The following is a 24,177-nucleotide window of genomic DNA, read 5'->3' as shown; positions in this document are numbered from 1 at the left end:
GAATTTCAGTCATTCCTCCAGTAACAAATTATTTGATTCACTATTAATCAAATTGTATGTCCCACATGCTTTCATTTTTATACCTTTTCTACATATGCAATAACATTTCCAATACTGAACCAGTGTGATTTTTCTGAAGAAATTTTAATTTTTTGTTTGGGGATTTTTGGTTTAGGGATTTTTTTTTTGTTTTGCTTTTGGGGCCATACCGGTGGATACTGACTGCACTTGGTAATTCCCTGGTCTAAACTCAAAAATTGCTCCTGGCAGACTCAGGGGACATAAAGGATGTCAGGAATCAAAACCGGGGTCCGTCCAAGGTTGGCTGTGTGCAAGGCAAATGCCCTACTGCTGTGCTATTGCTCTGGACCCAGAAATTTTCTTTTTTTTTTTTTTTTTTTTTTTTTTTTTGTTTTTGGGTCACACCCAGCGGTGCTCAGGGGTTACTCCTGGCCGTCTGCTCAGAAATCGCTCCTGGCAGGCACGGGGGACCATATGGGACACCGGATTCGAACCAAACCACCTTTGGTCCTAGATCGGCTGCTTGCAAGGCAAACACTGCTGTAATTAACTCTCCGGGTCCAGATATTTTTCATTTTAATATTTTTAACTTTGTGAGATCACATCCAGCAGTTTTCAGGGCTTATCCTGCTCTATGCTCAGAATCACTTCTAGTGATGCTTTGAGAGGCTATACGCAGTGTCGGTAAACCAAACTTGAATCAGTGGTATGCAAGATTATTGCCTTAACCTCTATACTATTTCTCCGCTCCAAAGACATTATTTTTATCATCCCAACTTAATTTTAAAGTATTTTTTTATTTAACCAACAAACAGTGATTACATTAAAACAAGCTTTAAAGTTAACACGTAATAAACAGGCCAATAGTTTACAGATCATGACCAGTGTCTAGGTGGGAGAATAATGAAAAAAATGCATCCCAATTTCAAACAAGGTGAATGAAGGTGAATTAAAACAATATTATTGACCTAATTTATAAAATATGAGTTTTCAAGCATGGAATGGACAGAAAATTAGGTTCAAGACAAGGAATACATATAAGTTGGAGAAAGCTAGTGAGAACAAAGGATTATCTTTAAAAGACCATTGGTGATGGTCCAATTTGGTTTTAATTCCCTTTTTTTTCAGATGGCTTACATGTAAATATTTTTTTATTGGATTTTAAAATTCAAGTACAAATTAGTCTTCGGTCCTTGTTGCAAGTCCAAGTATAAAGATAGGCTCCCAACTGCTTTTCACCATCCACCAACAAGGGTCAGTATCCTCATCAGCAGGGACCCTCCTTTGGCGAGCAGATCTGATTCTGTGTGACGATGATGAAGCATCTTCTTCTGCTTCAGACCCTGAAGGCTCACGGTCTCCTCCTTGGGATCCTGTGTCTCCAACAAGTTCCTGCAGAAACTTGAATTTTGATAAAAAGAGATGCCAGACGAAATACCAGCCGCACACCATGAGCAGCAGCACGACGAGCAGCGTGGCCACGAACACGAGTAGGGTGAGCCCCACATTGTTGCCACATGTTGGGTCTCGGTGCTCCAGAGAGCTCGGTCCCCAGCCGACGATAACCTCCTCCGGGTGGGCCTCGGGGGTTGCCTCTTAGTGGCTCATCGCACCTAGGAGCTGGAGGCACTCGCCATGGCTGACTGGCTGGCTGAAGAGAGAGGGTGAGCAGGGAAGTCGTGTGCAGCAGTGTCTTTCGCCCTCGGCCTCTCTGCCTTGGAAGTCGCAGGTTGCTTTTTCTTGCTCCCCAGATCTCCGACTCAAGAGTAATTCATTTACTTTGAAATTTTTATTGAATCACCATGAGGTACAACATTAAAAATTGTTGATAGTTGAGTTTTAGTCATACAATGTTTCAATACCTATCCCTTCATCAGTGTTCATTACCCAGGAGTACTTTTTGAATATAGAATTAGGAGCAATCCCTGAGTATCATTGGGTGTGGCCCTAAAGCAACAAATGAGAACAAAACAGAATCCTTGCTTCTTGAGATCTGCAGAAATACAAGAGACCCTGGAGAATAATTTTCTATGTGTATTCCTGTAACTCAGTGGAATATCACACACACACACACCACACACATATAATATTCCCACTCCAAATTTATTAAAGCAAACATTAAAATATACTTAAAGAAGATAGGTGTGAAGATATATATTTTTTTGGATTGCCTACAAAGTTCAGGCCATTGGTTTCAGCCTAGAGTAAGTGTGTAGCTAAATTTTCTCATGGGAATAAATGTGAATTCAGGGGAATTTATGGAAAAGGAAATAGGACAGATTATACAAAGCATAATTATTTTTACTTTGTATTCAAACATATATATTGCATATTTTATAATTTAGAGAAAAGAACACAACTAGATTCTTAAAATTATCTGAAAAATATCTTAGCTTAGGAACACTCTAAGTGTTTATAGTTCAGGTATAAAGTATTGGGACTAGAGAGATAGTACAGGGGGGCAGAGAGTTTGCTTTGCACCTGATGGACTTATTTCAACCCCCAGCACTATAGGCCCCTCCGTGAGTGATTTCTGAAAAACTTTTATTAAATAATTTTAAAGGTTTTTAGAATTTTCTAATTATTCTCTTTCAGGTCTGAAAATTAAACCAGGTTCCGCACTGCACGATTTTGATGTTTTCTCACTCTACTTTAATTTCTAATTCTTTAAAAAATTTTGCTGTTTTCCATGACCTTGACATTTTGAAGACTGCTTCAAAGATTTGAATTAGTTTGATGGTTTCCTTTTATTATGTAGTAGAAGTTTAGGAATAAAAAGCTTTGGAAATAATATTATGTCCTCCTCTGTGGTATATGATGTATATGTTTTATAATTGGTGATGTTGACATTGATTATTGGATTAAAATAGGAATACAACTCTAAATAGGTAAGATTTTTTCCTTTTGTGAAACTAGAGCAATTTAGAGTGGTGAGGACACATACCTTGCATGCAGCCAACCTGGGTCCATATCAGGAACTCTATATGGTACTGACCAGAAGTGATCCCAGAGCACAGATCCAGGAGTAAGTCCTGTTTTTTATTTTTTTAATCTAAGCTGGGTGTGGCCCCAAAAACTAAAAATATAAAAAATTTTCTCTATTCTTCTTTTTTTTGAGAATTCTGGGCCTTATTCTGTAGTGTTAAAGGCTCACTGCTGCAGACTTGCCAGGGACCGTGTGAGGTTTGGGGGTGGGTTAACCTGGGTTGACAGGTAAAACAAGCACCTTATCCACTGTACTATCCCTCCTGCCACAAGTATTTTCCCTTGCTGACGAATAAGAATTATTGGAGCTCAGGAAACCCCACCCCATAATATGACCAAGTGGCATATTGATTATTTTGGCTAGTCAATGCAAAATAGTCATTGCAAGAGAAACTGACCTTTCTTTTTATTCTGAAAGAAGGAAATAAAATATGGAAAATGTACTAGCATTTTAAGATAAAGGGGCATCCTTATCTCCTAAGACATACAATTCAGGACCCAGAAAACAAGGTCAACAAATTATGCTTTGTTCCTAGCTAGTTAAGACTAAAATGTAAAGATTGTTTTTGTCCTGTAAGTTCTTCAGAAGTGTACTTTTTATAAGAATTAATAGAATTAATTGCAGTGTTATTTAAAATAGACAGAACCTGGACAAAATGCCCGACAACTGGTGAGTGGTTAAAGAAACTGTGGTACATATACACAATGGAATACTATGCAGTCATCAGAAATGAAGTCATAGCATTTTTCTATACATGAATTGACATGGAAACTGAGTTAATTGAGTCAGAGGAATCGAGAGAGAAAGAACAGTGTCACTCATCTGTGGAATTTAAGAAAAATAAGACTGTATTGTAATACTACCTAGAGACAATAGAGATGAGGGCTGGAAGGACTGCCCATTTTATGAAGCTTACTACAAAGGGTGGTGAGTTCAGCTAGAGAAATAACTACACTAACAACTATCATGCCAATGGTAGTGAGTGAGAGATATAGAATGCTTGTCTCTATTATGGCAGGGGGTGGTGGAGGAGGGAGCTGGGGGCATTGGTGGTGGGAAGGTAGCACTGGTGAAGGGGGGGGTGTTCCTTTTTACAACTGAAACCCAACTACAAACATGTTTGTAATCATGGTGCTTAAATACAGATATTATTATAAAATATTAAAGAATTAATAGAATGACTTTTTTTTCATCCTTCTTTTTTTTGGTGTTTGGATAACACCAGGCCACACTCAGGACTTACTCCTGGCTCTGCTCTCAGAGCAGGCTCAGGGAACCATATAAGATGCTGGGATTTAAACCAGGGTCTGTCCAGGATCAGCTGAGCACAAAGCAAACACCTTACTGCTATGCTATCTCTCAGGCCCCTAGAATGACATTTTTTTACATTTGCTTTCATAATTATAAAACTTTCATGGTTACAAAATTAAACTTGCTTTTCTTCTATGAATTTAATTATTTAGATCAATTGTTTTTACTTAATTTAATTATTAGGGCAGCAGTCCACAGAATTTAGAAGGTGAGGAGAAATTTATCTCTTCTGTAGTTTCTTATGGGGAATATACGTGGAGAATTGAAAATACTCCATTTATCCTAGAATTTTGCTCATGACTTTTACATTCTTTCATGCTGATGGCCAGACATAGTTAATACTGTCTGATATTTACCAGTAAGTGATCTTTTATTTCCATAATTTTTTCAGCATTTATTACTTGGAATGATATTTGAAATAAGAATATGATGAAATGAACAATTCAGTCAATTGCTTATTTATAACTATATAGATTGATATCTATTTTTTTGGTTATTTTTCTCTTATTTGACCTGGGAAATGCTTGCATCTTGGTTCTTGTATTCTTTTAAAATGCTCTATGACTTGTTTTTAGAACTTACTTATTTTACTTAATGTTTTTCTAAAATAATAAAATTGGAGACCTTGCCCATGTTTAAGGACATCTTTCGAGATAATCTTTTCTAATGAGATATCATCTTACACCAGTGAGGATTGGACATGTCAAAATACCAAGAAGAATCTGTTGGTGAGGGTGTGGTGAGAAAGAAGCTCTCCTCCATTGTTGGTGGGCATGATACCTGATCCAACCCCTATGTAAAACAGTATCTAACCCCTATGTAAAACACTAAACTCAAAATTGAGCTGTCATATGATCCAGCAATCCTTCTTTCTATCACCAGGATAGAAAAACATTCATCCAAAAGAATGTATGCACACTGTTATTCATTGAGGCATTAAGTACATCCAGTACATAGCTAAGACTTGTATTCAACCTAGATGTCTGGCAACAGATGAGTGGATCAGATCATGAAGATATGGTATATATGTACAATGGAATACTACATAGCTGTAAGGAATGATGTTACCATGCAATTTGCATCAACATGAATAGAACTTGAAGATACACTAAATGAAGTAAGCAAGAAAAAGGAGTAATACAGAATTATATCACTTATATGTAGTATTCAGAATAACTGGATGAAGCAATACAATGGTCTAATTGGTAGTGGTCCTGAACACGATTAGCCCCAGAATATGGTAAGGAAAAGAGAAGCAACTGAGTAGAAGAGAAACACAAAAACTTGTATTCTTTTCTAGACTTCAAAGAGAACTTCAGCAACAGATACTGCTATTTAGATTGAGCAGTTGTCCAATCATCTACTCTTTATGTCTATAATAATGTTCTAATACTTTTATCCACAGAAAATAGTGCGGAATACATTTGGAAGACTTGGACTGCACTATAGTGCTGGCTATAAGAAAATTTAATGTCTTAATTTTACTATGTCTATAATAACTCCTTGATCTTTCTGCCCATAGTGGTACTTAAAGATATAGGTTGGTTGTCCTAATTCTACATTGCAATGTTATACTATATTAGACTCTGAAGTCAGTGCTCATAAAGATAATATGACAAAAATTCTAATCTACTGATTTTCACTTGATTATACCTATTAACATAATCTAATGTTTCTGTCCACAGATAAAACAATAGAATATGCAACTGTATGCCATAAAATTCTGCTACAAAGCTCATTCATTGAAAATATTATTGTGATCTGTTTTCAGTTACAGGCAGTACACCATTATACCACTATGTTCATGATTTTAGTTTGCTTTTAGGGAAAACACCTGAATGCTCAAGATTGTCTTGATGATTCTGCATGGTGTAGATTCCTCTTGCAGTGCTCATTACTTTATCACTTTTAAGTTTACTTCATCAATGATTGGCCTAGAAAATGGAAAACCTTTTTATCTTACTTGCCGGCATTACTTTTTTTTAAGCATTCTGACCCATTCCACTTGGGTCAGCTTTTCAACTGTTACTCATGGATCGATCTTCAGTGTCTGTCTGTGTGTGCATGGCTATATGTGTAAGTCACCTCTATGTCTGTCTAATGTCTATCTGTAATATACATCATGTATGTCTAGGTTGTATATTGTCCTTCCCCCTTTTATTCAAACCCTCCTTTCCCTACTTTGCTTACCATATTACAAATCATTTTCAATGCCTTCACTCTCTCTCCCCAGGTCTGTTATTTCCCCCCATTTAACCCTTATTACCCTCAGTTCTTAACTCCTCAGGAACTGGAACGCTCCCTCCACCCCAACCAGCTGTCAACTAGCTCCCAAAGTGAAAAGACAGATTCTAGCCGCCTTTCCTCAGCCCCAGAAGAAGCTGCCACTACTGCTGCTGCTGATTTGCTCTCGGCTGCCCCTTTTCCCTCATGTCCCTTCACGATGGACAGTTGCTTGCTACCATATTCAGTTTTTGAGAAGCCCACAGTTCGAGGAAATGTCCAAATATGTGACTGCTGGAAGTCATTTTTCTTGTTTTTTTTTTTTTTTTGTTTGTTTGTTTGTTTGTTTGTTTGTTTTTTGGGCCACACCCGGCATTGCTCAGGGGTTACTCCTGGCTGTCTGCTCAGAAATAGCTCCTGGCAGGCACGGGGGACCATATGGGACACCGGGATTTGAACCAACCACCTTTGGTCCTGGATTGGCTGCTTGCAAGGCAAACGCCGCTGTGCTATCTCTCCGGGCCCTGGAAGTCATTTTTCAAACTCCACAAGACCATGTCACAGGCTGCAGCTTTACTCCAGATCTTATCCCCCACCCCAAGATTATTTCAAAAGACTTAAAGAAGCATGCATATCTCCTTCGAATATTTCCTTAGACATATTTCCTTAATAGACACAATTCTTATTATCTATCTTCTTATATAGTGGCAGTTTTCCACATTTTTTTTTTTTGTTGTTGTTTTTTTGGGCCACACCCGGTGGTGCTCAGGGGTTACTCTTGGCTGTCTGCTCAGAAATAGCTCCTGGCAGGCACGGGGGACCATATGGGACACCGGGATTCGAACCAACCACCTTTGGTCCTGGGTTGGCTGCTTGCAAGGCAAACGCCGCTGTGCTATCTCTGCGGGCCCAGTTTTCCACATTTCTTTGGGATCTATTTAGTAGAAAATGCTAAAGATAAGTCCCTCTTGTGAGCCAAGTTTATGTTAGAACCAGGATATTGGAATTGTTTGGCTTGTTATTTTTTACTCCCATATGCACCAGTAATATATGTGACTTTGTTACTTTTTGCATAGGCACATTAAAATGAGGAAATTCTATGTGTGGAAACAAGTTCTTGTCTAATAGGGATAGGAACACATACATTTTATATTGAATTTTATATTACACCCTGAACCCTTATAGTGCTTAGACTCCAGAAGATAGGATATTGGCCATTCACTCCCAAACCTTGGATCTCATCTATGGAAGCAGCATGATTTTTTACACCAGCATCAGGGATCAGTATTCTACCAGGATTGGCCCTAATGCCCTAATGCCCTGGCATTAACTTGTCCAGAGTGGGTTCATATGACAACCTGATGACTTGGTAACAGCAAAATCTTGCTTTCAGGGCAGCGCTCCTGCATTGCCACCTAATGGTGAGATGAAACCAGATGATGTTCCGTGTCACCCTGGCTTCAACATAGGATCTATAAACCAGGATCTCTAACTATAGAAACATGATTGCAACAACCGTAATTGTGAAGAACTTTTACTGGGACCACAGAGAAAGACTTTGGGGTCAGACAATTTAGTATACCTGGAGCCTGTAGTTTGTTTTATGCCAGGATGCTTCATTGTTAGGTCTCCTAGATTTCAGGCCAAAGGTATTTTCATTTCTATTTCCCCCATATTTTTCTGTGCCTATGCAAAAAAAAAAATTCTTCCACACACATACCTTTTTTATTATTAGATTTTTAAAAAATTTATTATCTTATAAATTGAGGTTCTCATCTTTTTCATAGAACCTTGGGACACGGATTACTTTATTTTACCACACATTACCACATTTTTCTATAAAACTAAGAAAAAAGGATCAAAGAAAGGCCGGGGACCAGGGCCAAGTGGTCTTGGATGCATTGGCGAGGAAATAAATAAGGACAGAACTAAATATCCAAGCCAAAGTCAACAATAATAGAATCAAGAGACCTAGACTTTTATGATCTAAACTTAAAGAGGCCTGTTATATTGGCATGCCAGGGGGCAAAAAATGGTGGTATAGGATGCACTCTGGGGCCATTATTGGAGGGAGGTTGACACTGGTGGTGGGAAAGGTCCTTACTCATTGTATATTTTAAATTCAACCATGAAGGATTCTGTTGATCACAACATTTATTTCAATAAAATGAAATGAAAAAAAAAAAGAGAAATAAACTTTTCTTGCAGAGACATCCTACCAGGTAAACTATTTAGAAAACATAACACTTTTGCTAAATGAGATGTTCTCTTCATCCTGTGACTCCATTTGCTCCCTTATGGGGGGAGTTTCTATTTCATTTTTTGGCCTGTAATAAATGTCATTGTATTGCCTCATTTACTTCAGAATTTATGTCATTGCCAGCTTTTTCACATGTCTATAATTAAACTTTGTTGTTTGACCAACCCAAAAAGAACCCCTAGATATAAGAAAATATTTACTTTCTGCTGCATTATTTATGGATTATATTAGTATTAGAACAAGTAAACTAATTAAAATAGGTTTTATTTCCCAATATAGAGTCCAAATTTAATACTTTCTTGCTAAGTTCCAGGTATTGGTTTAGGTCAGATAATGTGATTGTGTATGGAACAAAGATCCAATGAAAATTTTATTCTACTAACTAAGAAATCAACATAAAAAATGGCTCTTGTAAAGAAAATTCCTTTTGAAAGACCTGAATAAGAGAAAAGAATTAGTAAAAGATGATTCTTTTATTTGACTACCTTTCAACAAGGACATTCCTTTCCCCTTGCTGTTGGACTTATATTAAACTTTACACCATTAAACTGGTAATGAGATAGGCACTCAAACATTGTATGACTGAAATTCATCATGAACAAGTTTATTTTTTACTTCAAAGTGATTCAATAAAAATTAATAATAACAACAATAATAATATTAATAGCAAATAATTTACATAATTGACTCTCCTGATTTTTGGGTCTTTGGATGGGAACTTACAATAAGTTTTCCTGCGTTGGACTTTCAGCCTCCATAATTATAAGAGTCAGTGTCTTAGAATGACAATTATATTCATAAATATGAAGAAATGTAACTGCATAATATGTATTATATTTATACCACATTTATTTATTTATTTTATTTTTTTTTTGGTTTTTGGGCCACACCCGTTTGACGCTCAGGGGTTACTCCTGGCTATGCGCTCAGAAATCACCCCTGGCTTGGGGGACCATATGGGACACCAGGGGATCGAACCGCGGTCCATCTGCTTGCAAGGCAGACACCTAACCTGTAGCGCCATCTTCCCGGCCCCTATTTATTTATTTTTATCTTCCAGTAATTCTGTTTCTCTGGAGAACAAAGACTACTACTAATATATAGTATACAGTAAAAATAAAAATTTCCCAGAATTGTTTAAGTTAATGTTTTTTCCTTTATACTCCCTTTACTGTAGTCAAGTCATTCTTTTGTCAATATTGTTAACATTCATATTGCTTTTAAAAATAAAACCAGGTTATATATTCACAGACCGTTCCAGGATTTTCCATCTCACCCAAAGTCAAATTAGAAGTCCTCCTCTGATCTAATTGAAAAACGATTGGGCCTTGATCTGCCTCCTGATTACATCTCCTTTTCTTTGCCTTTCCTATTCGAGCTAATCACAGTTGCCTCTTTGCTATTCTTTCAATATCTCCTTCCCACCTTTCCGTTTGCTCTTTTCTTTTCTTGTAATGCTCTTCCTTAGATAATAAAATGGGAAACACATGCAGTTCTTTTAGTCTTGTGACCAAAAGACACTTTTATGTATTTGTTGTGTATGTAAATATTTTGGGGGATTACTATGTTGCTCACCCTAATCTGATTAGGCGATTGTGCCCTACCCTAGGGTGTGACCTGGCATTCTGCCCCCACCCTAGGGTAGGACCTGATTCTGCTTCCACCATTGGTTGGTATCTGATCCCACCATTGGGTGGGACCTGACTCTGGACTATAAGAGCAAGGGTCTGTGGAAGGCGAGAGGCTTTTGCTGGCTGGAACTGAATCTGAGTCTTTGGACTTCAGTTTTGTCCATCCGAATAAAGCAAATATTTCCACGAGCCTGATTGTCTGCGAGCTGTTTACCTGCCGTTTCACCTCAGAACCGTGGGCTAGACAGGGTGGCAAACACGTGCTCCGAGCTGGAAGAAAAGGGCCTCATTCTCCATCCCTCCATCAGTCAACCTCTTCAGGGGCTGTCCTGCTACATGTATTGACTTCTTTGTCTTGATTACTAGAATATAAATGCCATGAGGGGTTTTTTTCTGTTTATTATTAAGTTCCCTGACCTAGGATAGTGTAAAAAATTAATAGGAAAAATGTGTATTTTTTATTATTTAAGTAACATGATTATAGTTGGGTTACAGTCACAAACAGAACACCCCCCTTCACCAGTGTAACATTCCCCCCTCCCAATCTCCACCTCCCCCCTTCCCAACCCCTGCCTGTATTCGAGACAGGCATTCTACTACAGTTATTTGTTTTTAATTTTAGTAAATTGTTTATTTTTCCTTAAAGGATAAGGGTTAAAAAGAAATTGTAAAGGTGTGACAGTAGCAATCGCCGTTGTTTGCATAGGCCCAGAAAAATATGGGGAAAACGGAAAAAAATCCTTGGCCTGATTACAAGAAGGCCTCACCCCCGAAGTTCATTGGCATAAGACTGACTCTGGGCTCCTGGCATACCAGTCTGTCCAACCTGAGTCATTCTCTGTGGTCCCGGTGAAACTTTTTCACACTTTATCTGTTGTTGGTATCAGGTTCCGATATCTAAAGATTCTGGATTCTATGCATTTCTTTCATCGAAGTCAGGCTGACGTGGAGCATCCTCTAGTTTCAGCACACCATTAGATGTGTGCAAGCAGGCTGTTGCTGAGTCGTCTGGGTGTTGAGAGCACTCTTTGGAGTAAGTCAATGCCAGAGCAGTAGTAGGTCTTCCCTGGTAGAGGTTTGGATCCTGGTAATGTTATAGACAATTGTGGTTGTTTTCATAGATGGTATCCATTGTTCAGGGGTGTATGGCAATGCCCATTCTTCTGAGGCCTAAGCCAAATCATTATGGCAATCTTCAGGGTATAAGGCCTAACTGCATTACCAAATTTGTGTTCCCATCTCTATTAGATAACAACTTGTTTGCATATGTATTAATTTCCCAGAAAAATATGTATTTTTTCTGAATCTTTGTTGAATTAATTCACCTCTTTCTTAAATCTTTGTTGAATTATTATTATTATTATTTTGGATAAGGATCCTTGGTGCTACTTGGTGGTTGTTTGGGGGTACCCAGGGCTATATTTAGCAGTGCTGGCAAGTGGAATTAAGAGGAATATAGTGCTGGGTATTGAACTCAAGATCACATAAATGCTGATTTGTGATCTATTACTTGAATTTCATGACTCATTAATTCATATTTTTAAAGAAAATATCTATTATTTTAGATGTTGATGTTAAGTGTCAACTAGTAATGAATGCCAGGGTAAGAACTGACAATCTGGCTTTCTGCCTCAAATTCTTATTACAGTAACTATACAAATGTAGTATGTGACTCACTCTTATTCATTAAATGTTTGCTTTCAATATACTCCTCTGCATGTCTCTTAATAGCTGTCTTTCTTATATAAAGGAAAGATTTTCTCCTAAGTTCTCTACAATGAATATGTATTATTTTTATAGTCTTAAAAATCAAAAGCTATTATAACAAAAGTGCATTGAATTACTGTGATAACCTTCTTCACTCCTCCTTCTCCTAGGGATTGCTTACATTTAGAGGCTCAAATATCATCCTTAAAAGTCTCTATCTGAGATAAAGATATTAGGCTATCTTCTATTGGTTAAATCAGCCCATAAAAGGAGAATTATCCCTAATCATTGAATAGTGAGAAGCAATAAGTAAATAGTAACAGCAGAAAGTGTGAGGCAACTATTGTCACAATTTTCAGGAAATCTGACAAAGGAAGATGAAAATGCAGAGGAAAAAGAATTGAGCTCTAATAGGGGATACGGATGTCAAAGTCTCTTAACTTTAAAAAATGAAAGGTGGGGGGAAAGAACTGGAGAAGAGGTACTTACAGTAAGTAAAATGTATTGTCAGTTCTGCATCAGAGCATTTAGAAGCCAGATAGAAAATACCAAATTATGGAAGCAATTGAGTAATCTAAACTGAAATATAATAGCTGTACCCACCAGCTGAAAGCATATTTATTTCTATAGGTTGAAAAGTCTGGAAATAGCCAAAGTGTGTGTTTTCTTTGCAGGGAGATTGGGCAAACACAGCAGAGCTAGAGACTCTAGTACACAGTACTAGAGAGCTCTCTCAAGCTCTGTGCTCAGAAGTGAATACTGGCAAGGTATACTGTAATGGGGATCGAGTCTGGGTCAGCTGCTTGCAAGCACGTACCATTTTCCTATATTATCTCTCTGATTCAGGAGTATCTTGACTTAATGGTATGAGTCAGCTGAGTTTCAAAGGGAAGATTTTCAGCAACCACATTTCTTAATGGAGTGTTATCCAAACTGAGATTGTGTGGAGAATGAAAAAGTGAGATAAAGGGGAAAAATTAAAAGAACACAAAGCACTAATTTTGTCAACATTTAATGAAATAACAAAATTAATTTTAAGGGTGACCCGTGATACAAACTAGGATCGCACTGGTGATGGAATGTGTCAGATATTTAAGGACCAGCAGTACTAGAATCTGGACAGTATGGTACACACATCTGTATTAATGATGAATAAATTTATAAAACAAATATTGTGGTACTGCCCTCATAAAACAGGGTTTCCCTTTGTGAAGTAAAGTTGGGAAAAAGTGAGAAAACAAAGCTATTGTCAGCATCGGATATGGCTTGAGATTGTTCTCCATCCAAAAAACATAAATAATATTTGTAAGCCTCATAAAATTAATTAGTATCAGAAGCTGTGGAGAATAACTTGATGATTTTCTACCTGTAAATTTGCAGGCGTAGACACTGGTTATTCACAGAACTGCAATCACACAATTACTCTCTTCTAATAGACCCAGAACAGACCCATATCTAACCTTTTGTAGGAATCCATGGGTCTTAAAAATGTTGGCTCCATTCCCAAATATTATTATACTAACCCAAAGAAGAAAAAGTCACTTTGCTAGTACTTAACTTGAGAAGAAGCAGTTTTAGCCAATGGAACATGAAGAGAAGTTGACAGGTGATAGAGGCATTTGGGAAAATTTCTTAGTTTACTTTAGTATTCAATTTTGTGGATGCAACACAATTTCTTTAGCCACTCATCTATTGTCTAGGCACCTGGGTTGTTTCAAGATTCCAGCTGTTCTAAGTAGTGCTGCATAAAATGCATTTTTGTATTGCATTTTTATGTTCCAAGGGTAGATTCTTAGGAGTGATATTGCTGGATCATTATGGAAGCTCAACTTTTTGTTTTTGAGGAATGCTCATATTGTTTTCTAGAAAGGCTGGACTAGGTGGCATTTTCACCAGCAATGAATGAGAGTCTCCCTATATCCATGCTAGCACTGATAGTTCTTCTTGCTCTTTGTGAGTGGTTAGCATACACACACAGGCATGGAGAGAGAAAAGGATTTTGAGGAGTTACCCCATATTTACTCTTAGCTCCTAGAAATCCTCTAGTTCCAAGGAGCTCCGGAAAACATGAGTCACTTTCTCTCCATCCGAGTATCTAATCCGAGGGAAATTATCACACCTGAAGGTGGGACCAGCTGGTCTCAACACTAATCCAAGGTGCTTCAATCCATGTCTTTCAGTCAATGAGTAACAAGGTGTACACTGAGTGATATAGAAATGAATCAATCCCTGTAATCCCACATTGTGCCAGTTTCTTCATATTTTCAGATGGGGTTACTCCTGGCCGTCTGCTCAGAAATAGCTCCTGGCAGGCACAGGGGACCATATGGGACACCGGGATTCGAACCAACCACCTTAGGTCTTGGATCTGCTGCTTGCAAGGCAAACACTGTTGTGCTATCTCTCCGGGCCCCGCTTTGAACTTCTTACCTCTTTATCAAAGATTAATTGATTGTATGTATGGGCAGCAGTCTCAGAATAAGGTCTATTCCATTAATCTAAGGGTCTGTCTTTATTCCAGTACCATACTATTTTAATGACTATTGATTTATAGTACAATTTCAAGTTGGAAAAAGTTATGACTGTGGAATGAAATTGAGTCCACTGCTGATATATCCAAGGGTCCCCAAATATCTCCTAAATTGAGAGACCAACTCCCATTCTCGGGGAGACCTTGGCAATAATCGTTCGCAATAAATGATCCAAACAAAGAGGTTTTGGGGGACAAAAGGTTTGGCCAAAAGAGCCTAATCCTCCCTAGTTAGGTCTCTCTCTCTTTTTTTTTTTTTTTTTTTTTGGTTTTTGGTTTTTGGGCCACACCCGGCAGTGCTCAGGAGTTACTCCTGGCTGTCTGCTCAGAAACAGCTCCTGGCAGGCACGGGGGACCATATGGGACACCGGGATTCGAACCAACCACCTTAGGTCCTGGATCGGCTGCTTGTGAGGCAAACGCAGCTGTGCTATCTCTCGGGCCCAGGTCTCTCTCCTCTCCTCTCCTGTCTCTCCTCTCTGTCTTTCTCTCTGTCTCTGTCTCTTCGTTTCTCTTTGTGTGTCTCTCTGTCTCTCTCTCTGTGTCTCTCTCTCTGTGTGTCCCTCTCTCTGTGTCTTTGTGTCCATCTCCTTGTGTCTCTCTCCTTCCTCCCTGTCTTCTTCTCCTCCTCCTCCTTCTTTTCTTCTTCTTCTCTTCTTTTCCTTCTTCTTTTCTTCTTCTTCTTCTTCTTCTTCTTCTTCTTCTTCTTCTTCTTCTTCTTCTTCTTCTTCTTCTTCTTCTTCTTCTTCTTCTTCTTCTTCTTCTTCTTCTTCTTCTTTTCCTTCTCCTCCTCCTCCTCTTCTCCTCCTCTTCATCATCATCATCATCATCTTCTTCTTCTTCTTCTTCTTCTTCTTCTTCATCTTCTTCTCCTCCTCCTCTTCTTTCTTCCTCTTCTCCTCCTCCTCCTCTTCTTCTTTCTTCCTCTTCTTTTTCTTCCTCCTCCTCCTCTTCTCCCTTTACTCCCCCCTCACAACCCCCTCTGTCCAACTGCCTCTGCCCAACCGTCTCCTTTGGCCTACCCTCCAAGCTCCTTTATTTCTAAATACAAAATAAATACAATACATAAAGTAAATACAAAAATACTCTACAATGCCTTCCATCATCGTTTTCACAAGGTTTGCTTTAGCCATTTGGGGGCATTTATTTTTCTAAATAAATTTCAAGAATGTTTTATCCACTTCTTTGAAGAATGTCTTTGATATTCGTAATCAGATTGTATTATATCTATAGATTTTGGAATTTTTGCCATTTTTAATATGTTAATCTTACCTATTCCTGAGCAGTGTATGTGTTTCAATTTCTTCTGTCCTTTTTTATTATTAAGTTAGTGTTTTGTAGTTTTCTTTGTATAGGTCTTTTAACTCCTTAGTTAAGTTGACTCTAAGGTACTTGATTTTATGTGGCACAAATATGAATTGGTTGGTATTTTTAATATCTCTTTTGCTTCTTTATTTGTATACCAAAGAGCCATGGAATTTTGCATGTTAATTTTGGAGCTTGCTACTTTACTATACAAATCTATTGTTTCCAGAAGCTATTTGGTAGAGTATTGGGAATTTTCTAAATATAGTTTCATGTCATCTGCAAATAGTGAGAGCTTGACTTCTTTTTTCCTATCTGGATGCTCTTGATATCTAAAGTTAAAAGCAACATTTCTTGACCCTCAACAATGGAGTTGCAAATTAGACAGCTTCTGTCAAATCCTACATGAGAGTTTAAAACCCCTGACTAAGTTTCCTTTGGGTAGTCATTTTTGTGCTAACCTCTTTGTGCTCCAACATAAGCCATCTTTCCCCATATTTTCATAAGTCCCCTTCTCCAGGTAAAATTTTCACTGGGGCAAAGATTGTTGTCTTCTTGTTATTATTTTTTCCCAAGTTCCATATTCCTTGATTATCTATAATAAGCTGAATTTTCTATTGCCTCCACATAACCTTTTATATATAATCTTGGCAGAACATTTTAATATATCAGCAATAAAACTCTGATTTAATGGATTACTGAATAATGTTCCTCTCCCTTGCATTCAAGGATTTCTTCCATAGTCAGTTGAGTAAAACATCCCAAGAAAGCAGAGTTTAAAGTAGAAGCATGGTGTTCCCATCATTATTATTATGATCACAGGCAAAATTGCCAGGTTCTGGGAACTCACTGAAGTAGCTGAAATGCCCTTTGATGCATGCACTAAAATGAGAAACTGGTTCTTTAGCTTATATTTTACAGACTTTTCTTCTAAATTACCTCTTGCAATGCTCTGTTAGCCTCAGGATGCCCAGATACCAAGTCTCTAATATGTAGTAAAGGGTTAATTTTCCCAACTTGAGGTGCTCAAATATTGCACATTCATTTTTTTTATTTTTAGAAATACTACCATTGATAGTCAGGGCTTACACTTGCTATTGTTCTCTTGCTTTCAGGAATTACTCCTGGAGTTGCTTTGTGAATCATTTGCGATGCTAGGGGTTGAAGTTGGGCTAGATGCATGTAAAAACCAGTGCCTACTCACTGCATTAGCTCTCCAGCCCCAAATTCTGCACATTCTAAAGAAACAGTTGGTTTTACCAAGTCTAAGTGGAGATATCCACTTAGCACTTCAAAGCATAGAATATCCTTCCTGATAATATCCTTCCTATTTATTTGAGACTAATGTGATTTGTGTTTAACTTTTGTCTGCTTGGGGCATTGGGCCACTGCTAAATGAATCAATTTGACTGTACAGCCCTTGGACTCACTAAGGTGTTGAATGCCCAAGTGAAAGGCTCATGGATCAAAAAACCCTGGACACTAAGTTCCACGTGAACTCTCTTTGTTGCTATTAATGTTTTGGACATGTTACCACACATTATGTTTCTCTGCTGCAAAAATTAAAGGTTCACCCTATTCTAATCAAAGCTCACTTAACTAAGTACACCAAGACTGGATCTCGTGTTGGGAGAACAAGTAGCTTTATTTACACTGGTGAGCTGAACCAGTTGACTGAGTCTACGTAAGCTGCTGAAACTATTGGCAAAATCATGAGTTCCAAGAGCAGTTTTTATAGGGCATTTCAAGGGCTTATGATGTCTTTTAGACAGAGTAGACAGCATTGTAGGTGTGGAGGTTATAGCATGGTGTGAAGATGCTTAGAGTAAGGGAATGGAATTTCTTGAAATCAGGGGTCATATTGCAACTAAAGCATTCCTTAAAGTAAAATTTTTCACTAGTATAAGAAAGTTCACAAGAATTTTATAAGTTCCAAGAATATATGGCATCTTCCTGAATTAAAACTTCAATTTCTTTTTTTTTTTCTTTTTGGTTTTTGGGCCACACCCGGCAGTGCTCAGGGGTTACTCCTGGCTGTCTGCTCAGAAATAGCTCCTGGCAGGCACGGGGGACCATATGGGGCACCGGGATTCGAACCAACCACCTTTGGTCCTGGATCGGCTGCTTGCGAGGCAAACGGCACTGTGCTATCTCTCCGGGCCCAAAACTTCAATTTCTTATTTGGATATCACACTTTGTACATTCCATACAACAACTGAAAGCTTGTACCTGATGGCTTATGGACTTGGCATTTTCCTTCTTTGTCTTTACTAACTTTATTTTGTGTGCTTTCTCTATAAACTATCACCATGTGTACTACAGCTTTTCTGAGTCCTACAAGTCCTCAAGTGAGTCATTGATTCCACTGATCGAGAAGGATCTTGGAGATTCCCGTCTCTTCTGTTACCTCAAAACCTAAATGTTGAAATCTTTTTTAGTCATTCTACGGTCTCAGAGAACTTTATGTTATACTGAAACAATTGCATACTGAAAATAGCACTGGTATATGGAAAATTTGGATTCACAATTGGTTCCTTGGATGTGGTTCCATATATAGGAGCTTGGGGAAGTCATAGAGTTCTAATCTGTATCCTAGCCAAATGAAAGCATATCTACTTATATAATGTATGTTAAAATATTTAAAAATTTATGGATTATATTTGGGGGCCACAGTTAGCAGTGTTCAGTTCTTATTACTGGCTCTGTGCTTAGGAATTACTATTGGCAGACTTGGGTCCTTATGGGATGCCCTGGATCAAATCTAAGTGGGTCACATTCAAAGTCAGTGTCTTACCTGCTGTCCTATCTCTCAAGCCTAAAACCTTTATGGATTTTAAACGATTAGGTGTTATATATCTTTTGGGGAAAGGCATATTCATGATAGAACTTAGGATTTACACATGACAGATATGTCAAGTACAACTGAACTACATTCCCAACTCTCTTGCATACTATTTAAGATTTGACACAAAGGTGGTCTGTGAATATCTAATGCTGTGCTTAACTTTGCCCAAACACTTAATCTATATTCATTCATAGGATTTCCACTATCATTGCCCACATTTATTAATATTTTGGAGGATAGGGGTATACCTAGCTGTGCTCAGGACTTATTCCTGGTTCTGTATTCAGGGATTATTTTTGGTGCTGCTAGGGAGACCATATATAGTGTTTGGAATTGAATCCAGGCCAGTTGCATGCAAGATAAGTGACTTACCTGCTGTAACCATCTCTTCTGTTTTGATGTATATCTTATATAGAAAATTTGTAAGGTAAACTATCATCCAAAGGCTCAAAGCATCAAATAGTGAATAATTTTTAAATTTTTATTCTTTTCAATTCTTCCAGAAAATTTAATGTCTTTTTCCCTCAAGCCACACCCAGAGGTTCTTGGAGTTACTCCTGGCCTGTGTTCAGAAATTACTTTTGGCAGGCTCTGGAACCATATGAAATGGTGATTAAACATGGGATGGCTGCATGCAAGGAAAATATCCTGCCTACTGTGCTATAGCTACAGCCCAAAATTTAGTGTTTTAAGAATAAAATATTTTCAGCATATGTAGTCTGTCATATGATATTACTAAAATAATCTTACAAGCTATACTTATGCCAGGTATAGGAGAGAACTTTACTGAGGTGGAGGGGATAGAATTAGAACAGATTTTTATTTTGCATATAGTAATTTATCAAACATAATAAGGGAAAATATTTGCTGTATCATCTACCAAAGATGCAAAAAAGTTTTCTACTCTCTTAGAGGTAACTGAAATCTCAATTATCTTTAGTACTTTATGTCAAAGACTGATTTGTTCTGACATTAGGAATCTTTTGGGGTCTCTTGAAATGTGGGTGTTCAAATTTGGGGATGGATCAAGTTGGTCAAGGGACCAATTTGGGTTCAAGTTCTGTTCTGTTTATTCAAGCAAAAGGTGGAATGTTTAGACTCAATTTCTTGACAAGTCATAATTTTCAGACAAAGCTAATTTACCAAAAAAAGCACAGGGCCAAACTGTTCAAGGCATATTCTGACACAGGGCAGTTTTGTTTTTTTAGTTTTTTTCATGTTATCTGAAGTTTCTCAGCATAGCAAAGTCAGTATTGTTTTGGTTTAATTCTAGTTTATGCATTCTCAACTGGGGCCTGAAATATTAACTCTTAATATAACTGCAGATAGGCTAACATCAAGGCAAGATTTGAGGGTGAAAAGTTATTCTGTAAGACTAAATAAAAAATACTTGAACCTACACAAATGTTATAAATCAGAGTTATCTTTAAAAGGTTAGCTGAAGTTATGTCTCAATTAATTTTTATGCAACATCCCCTTTTTTTCTGAATGCTTCATAGACAGGCAATCACTGTTTTTCAGGGTCCTGCCGCCGGTGAGTACAGATTATTTTTCAAGCATCCTTTCTTTAGGTGTTACTTTTCATGCCCCTCTCTGTGAGTACAGGCTGCTTTGAAAAGATCCTTCTTTGAAAAACTCTCCTTCAGACAGTTAGAGTCTTTTCACTTAGTGCCTTCCTAGGTCTCAGGGTCTGTTTACATGGGGGATGATGTAGCAACTTTAACCTGGATTTTGTTTTCTTGGTTTTTGGGTCACACTCGGCAGTGCTCAGGGGTTACTCCTAACTCTACTCCTGGCCTGCTCCGGGGACCATATGGAATGCCGGCATTCGAACCGCCGACCTTCTGCATGCAAGGCAAATGCCTTACCTCCATGCTATCTCTCCAGCCTCTGGATTTTGTTTTCTATGTAAGTTAATATGAAGACCATATGTCATTTCATTTTATTTATTAGGCGAAAGAGATTTGGAATACAGATATTAATGCATAAAACAGAATTGAAAGTGACAATCTATTTCTCCTCCTGACATTTTGATACATATCTTTTGGCAGTCCAAGGTGCCATGGACATGAGATGAGATAATATAAGTCCTTGATCTTTCAGAGCCAAACCATAACTAGAATTACAGAAAAATAAATCTTAAAACTTTGTACTTACTTAAATTTGGAAAATATTTATTATGCTTATAATGTAATGTACAAGATTCATAACTTGTATGTTCTGTTAACTGCAAAACCATAAGACCTCCCTCAAGTTCACAAAATTCTTCTTTATCTTGCTGTAAATGACCTGGACCAATTTCTCTTGATGTAATCATAATTGTAATTCCTTATTATGTCATTGTTGTATGATGCTATATTGTTACCCCATGAGTGTACTTCCTGTGTCATGGTAGATAAGAAGTCGTGAGTTCTGCAGCAGATGTAAGTGCTCTTTGAACCCAGGATGTTGGTCCATGGCTTTAGGTGCTCGCCTTGCTGCTGTCCAGGTAGTCAGCTAGTACAAACAAAAACCTCCTTTTTCCTCCAAATGTATGTCTTTGTATGCTTGATTAAATAAACACCCTTTATGAAATTATGTGCTAAATACTGCTCCAAATAATATCTAGCAGAAGGGTACACAAAGGCAAGAGTAGTTATATTCTATCCAGGCAACTGAGTAAATAATGCTTTTTTAAAAAAGGAAAAGGGGCCGGAGAGATAGCATGGAGGTAAGGCGTTTGCCTTTCATGCAGAGGGTCATTGGTTCGAATCCCGGCAACCCATATGGTCCCCCGAGCCTGCCAGGAGCGATTTCTGAGCGTGGAGCCAAGAGTAACCTCTGAGCGCTGCCAGGTATGACCCAAAAACCAAAAACCAAAAAAAAAAAAAAAAAAAAAAAAAGACAAAAAGCATAAGGTAAAAAGAAAACAAGTTTGAAAAAGCTAGGAATAGTTGAGAAATATTTCAAAGACTATAATGGAATAATCTCTTAAGAATTCTCCAGATGTTGGGACAAGAGTGATAGCCCAGCGGTAGGGCATTTGCACCTGGGTTTGATCCCTGGCATCCCATATGGTCCCCCAAACCTGTCAGGAACAATTTCTGAGCTCAGAACCAGGAGTAACCCCTGGGCTGTCACTGGGTGTGGCCCCAAGAAACAAAAAAAGAAAAAAAGAAAAAAAAAGAATGCTCCAGATGCAAAAACATATGTTCTTTCAAGATAGTAACCAGTTGGTTGGCTAAGTAATGAGTGTAGAATATTGAGCAAGGATTTCCTTTGAATGTGAAAAGGAAGCATAAGGAAAAGGAAGTTCCTAATATAGGCACAAGGCAAAGAGAAGTGTAAAAAAATGTTTTCATGGCAGAATCACTTTTGCTGGAGCAGTAATTTCTACTAAGATAATGGTGAAATCTGGACTGAATTTATACAAAACATTCAGCGCATAATGAACCTGATAGAGCTAAGATACTCTTGTTAATGTAGTTACTGACAGTAGCTTAGAGCTGGCTTGAAATTAAGGTACATAGAATTTTCTGAGAAAATTGTAGGCTAAAAGCGAAAGCTTGGTTACTGAAAGCAGGGAAGTCAAAAGTGAAAACCCAGAAGACACAGCCAACCCACACTACTCATATCATAATGGTACATATAGTCTTTTCCCGTTGTGTCTGATACAATTCAGTTCATCATCAGCTATTTTTTTCCAGATCATCATAGTTTTAAAATATAGATTATTTCTGATAGAGTAGCCTGAACTGTTATGCGTTGTGAAATCCAGGATGAGGGCTGCTTCTCACATTATCTGAGCTATCTATTAGGAATTTCAACAGCATAGTCCATTTGCATTTAAATAATAAGGCCCACTTAGTGAAGAGATTGAACCGTTTATAAAAAGTTTTAAAATAAAAATTAATTTAATTTATTTAAAGAGCATGTATCATATAGTTGCCAAGAGTTGATCATAATTACATTAGTTTGAATACAAATTATCTAAATAATTTGTGAAATTATTTAAATTATTTATTATTTAAATTATTTTAAAAAGAGAAAATAAGAAGAGGGAAATAAAAAAAGAATACAGCGGGCCCGGAGAGATAGCACAGTGGCGTTTGCCTTGCAAGCAGCCGATCCAGGACCAAAGGTGGTTGGTTCGAATCCCGGTGTCCCATATGGTCCCCCCCCCCCCCCGTCCCGTCCCCCCCCCCCCCCCCCCCCCCCCCGTGCCTGCCAGGAGCTATTTCTGAGCAGATAGCCAGGAGTAACCCCTGAGCACTGCCGGGTGTGGCCCAAAAACCAAAAAAAAAAAAAAAAAGAATACAGCAACAAGAAAATCTATGACAGTATTGTATTCCAATGGCGTCATTATGTCAGATGGTTCAAACCATTGTCAGATGGTTTAGTAAGCTCTTGTTTCTAGTTGACCATTTTGTTACTTCATTTATTTCTGAACTTTAGGTGACTTCAGATATACATTAGCATACAAATTGCTGTGTTCCGATGGGGATGCTGCTTTTGTGGGGCTGGATTTTAGGTTCTAGGTCTCCCTTACAAACAAGAAGGTAGGGTGCCCTCACTCACTCCAACAAAAGTTCTGGTGATGTTAGCCCAAATTTAAGGGCATTTGGACTTGGGATCAGACTGGTGTCTCTGTGGAGTCATAGAGAAGTGGTGAAGCAGAACCATTGGCTAAGCAGCAATTATGAATAGTGGGTGCAGCAAGTGTAGCTTTAGCAGGCACGGGCATGTCCACTTTTCTCCTCCCAAGATCACCAGCTTTCAGTTGCATGGCCAATGCACCTATTATTTTTCACAGCTTGGTTTACAACTCTTTTGAAAACAGAGTGAGTCTATGGAGCTGGCTGGGTGTAGAAACAGTTATTGTATCTATGGGCCAAGATCGAAGATTTTTGAATGAAATTTCAAATCTCTCAAGTTTATCATGATGTTCTCGAATAAATTTGGTGACTATATAAAACTTGTCATTTTAGTATTTAAACAACTTCTTTTTTGAGAGATAAATAAACTTTCCTAAATGAGTTGAAATTTGAAATTGTAATAGGAACATTTTGGAAAGGTTTTATTTATATATATGATATATATTATATTATATATGTGATATATATATACATATATATATGTATATATATGATAGCATTTTTTTAGAATTCGCCCTTAGAAATGCAGGTGGAGTACAGGTCAATTTTTGTTGTATCTATCAAGCAGTATAATAGTTTGGTGCTTGGGGTCATGGTGCTCAGGGGACTTCAGAATTATATCTATTAATGCTGGAATTCAGGCAGCATGAAGTGCACAGAATAAACTCAAACATATGAGGGAGGTAGATAGGCAGATAAGCAGATAGGTGAAAATGGGGGCAGG

The 24,177-nt window shown here is 37.9% G+C and overlaps 1 protein-coding gene across 1 annotated transcript; it reads right to left on the bottom strand.

Annotated features, from left to right (window-relative positions):
- Positions 1-1,200: 1,200 nt before the first annotated feature.
- On the bottom strand, positions 1,201-4,963 carry LOC126021995 (small integral membrane protein 13-like). The gene is made up of 2 exons (XM_049782878.1): positions 4,948-4,963; positions 1,201-1,616 (listed from the first exon to the last, which is right to left on the bottom strand). Exons 1-2 carry the CDS (start codon positions 4,961-4,963, stop codon positions 1,201-1,203), a joined length of 432 nt encoding a protein of 143 aa, XP_049638835.1.
- Between the last annotated feature and the right edge of the window lie 19,214 nt (positions 4,964-24,177).

The sequence above is a fragment of the Suncus etruscus genome, chromosome 11, assembly GCF_024139225.1.
Source record: "Suncus etruscus isolate mSunEtr1 chromosome 11, mSunEtr1.pri.cur, whole genome shotgun sequence".
NCBI classification, from domain to species: domain Eukaryota; kingdom Metazoa; phylum Chordata; class Mammalia; order Eulipotyphla; family Soricidae; genus Suncus; species Suncus etruscus.
The sequence above is the reverse complement of the archived record's forward strand: the minus strand, read 5'-3'. Positions and strand labels throughout refer to the sequence as shown.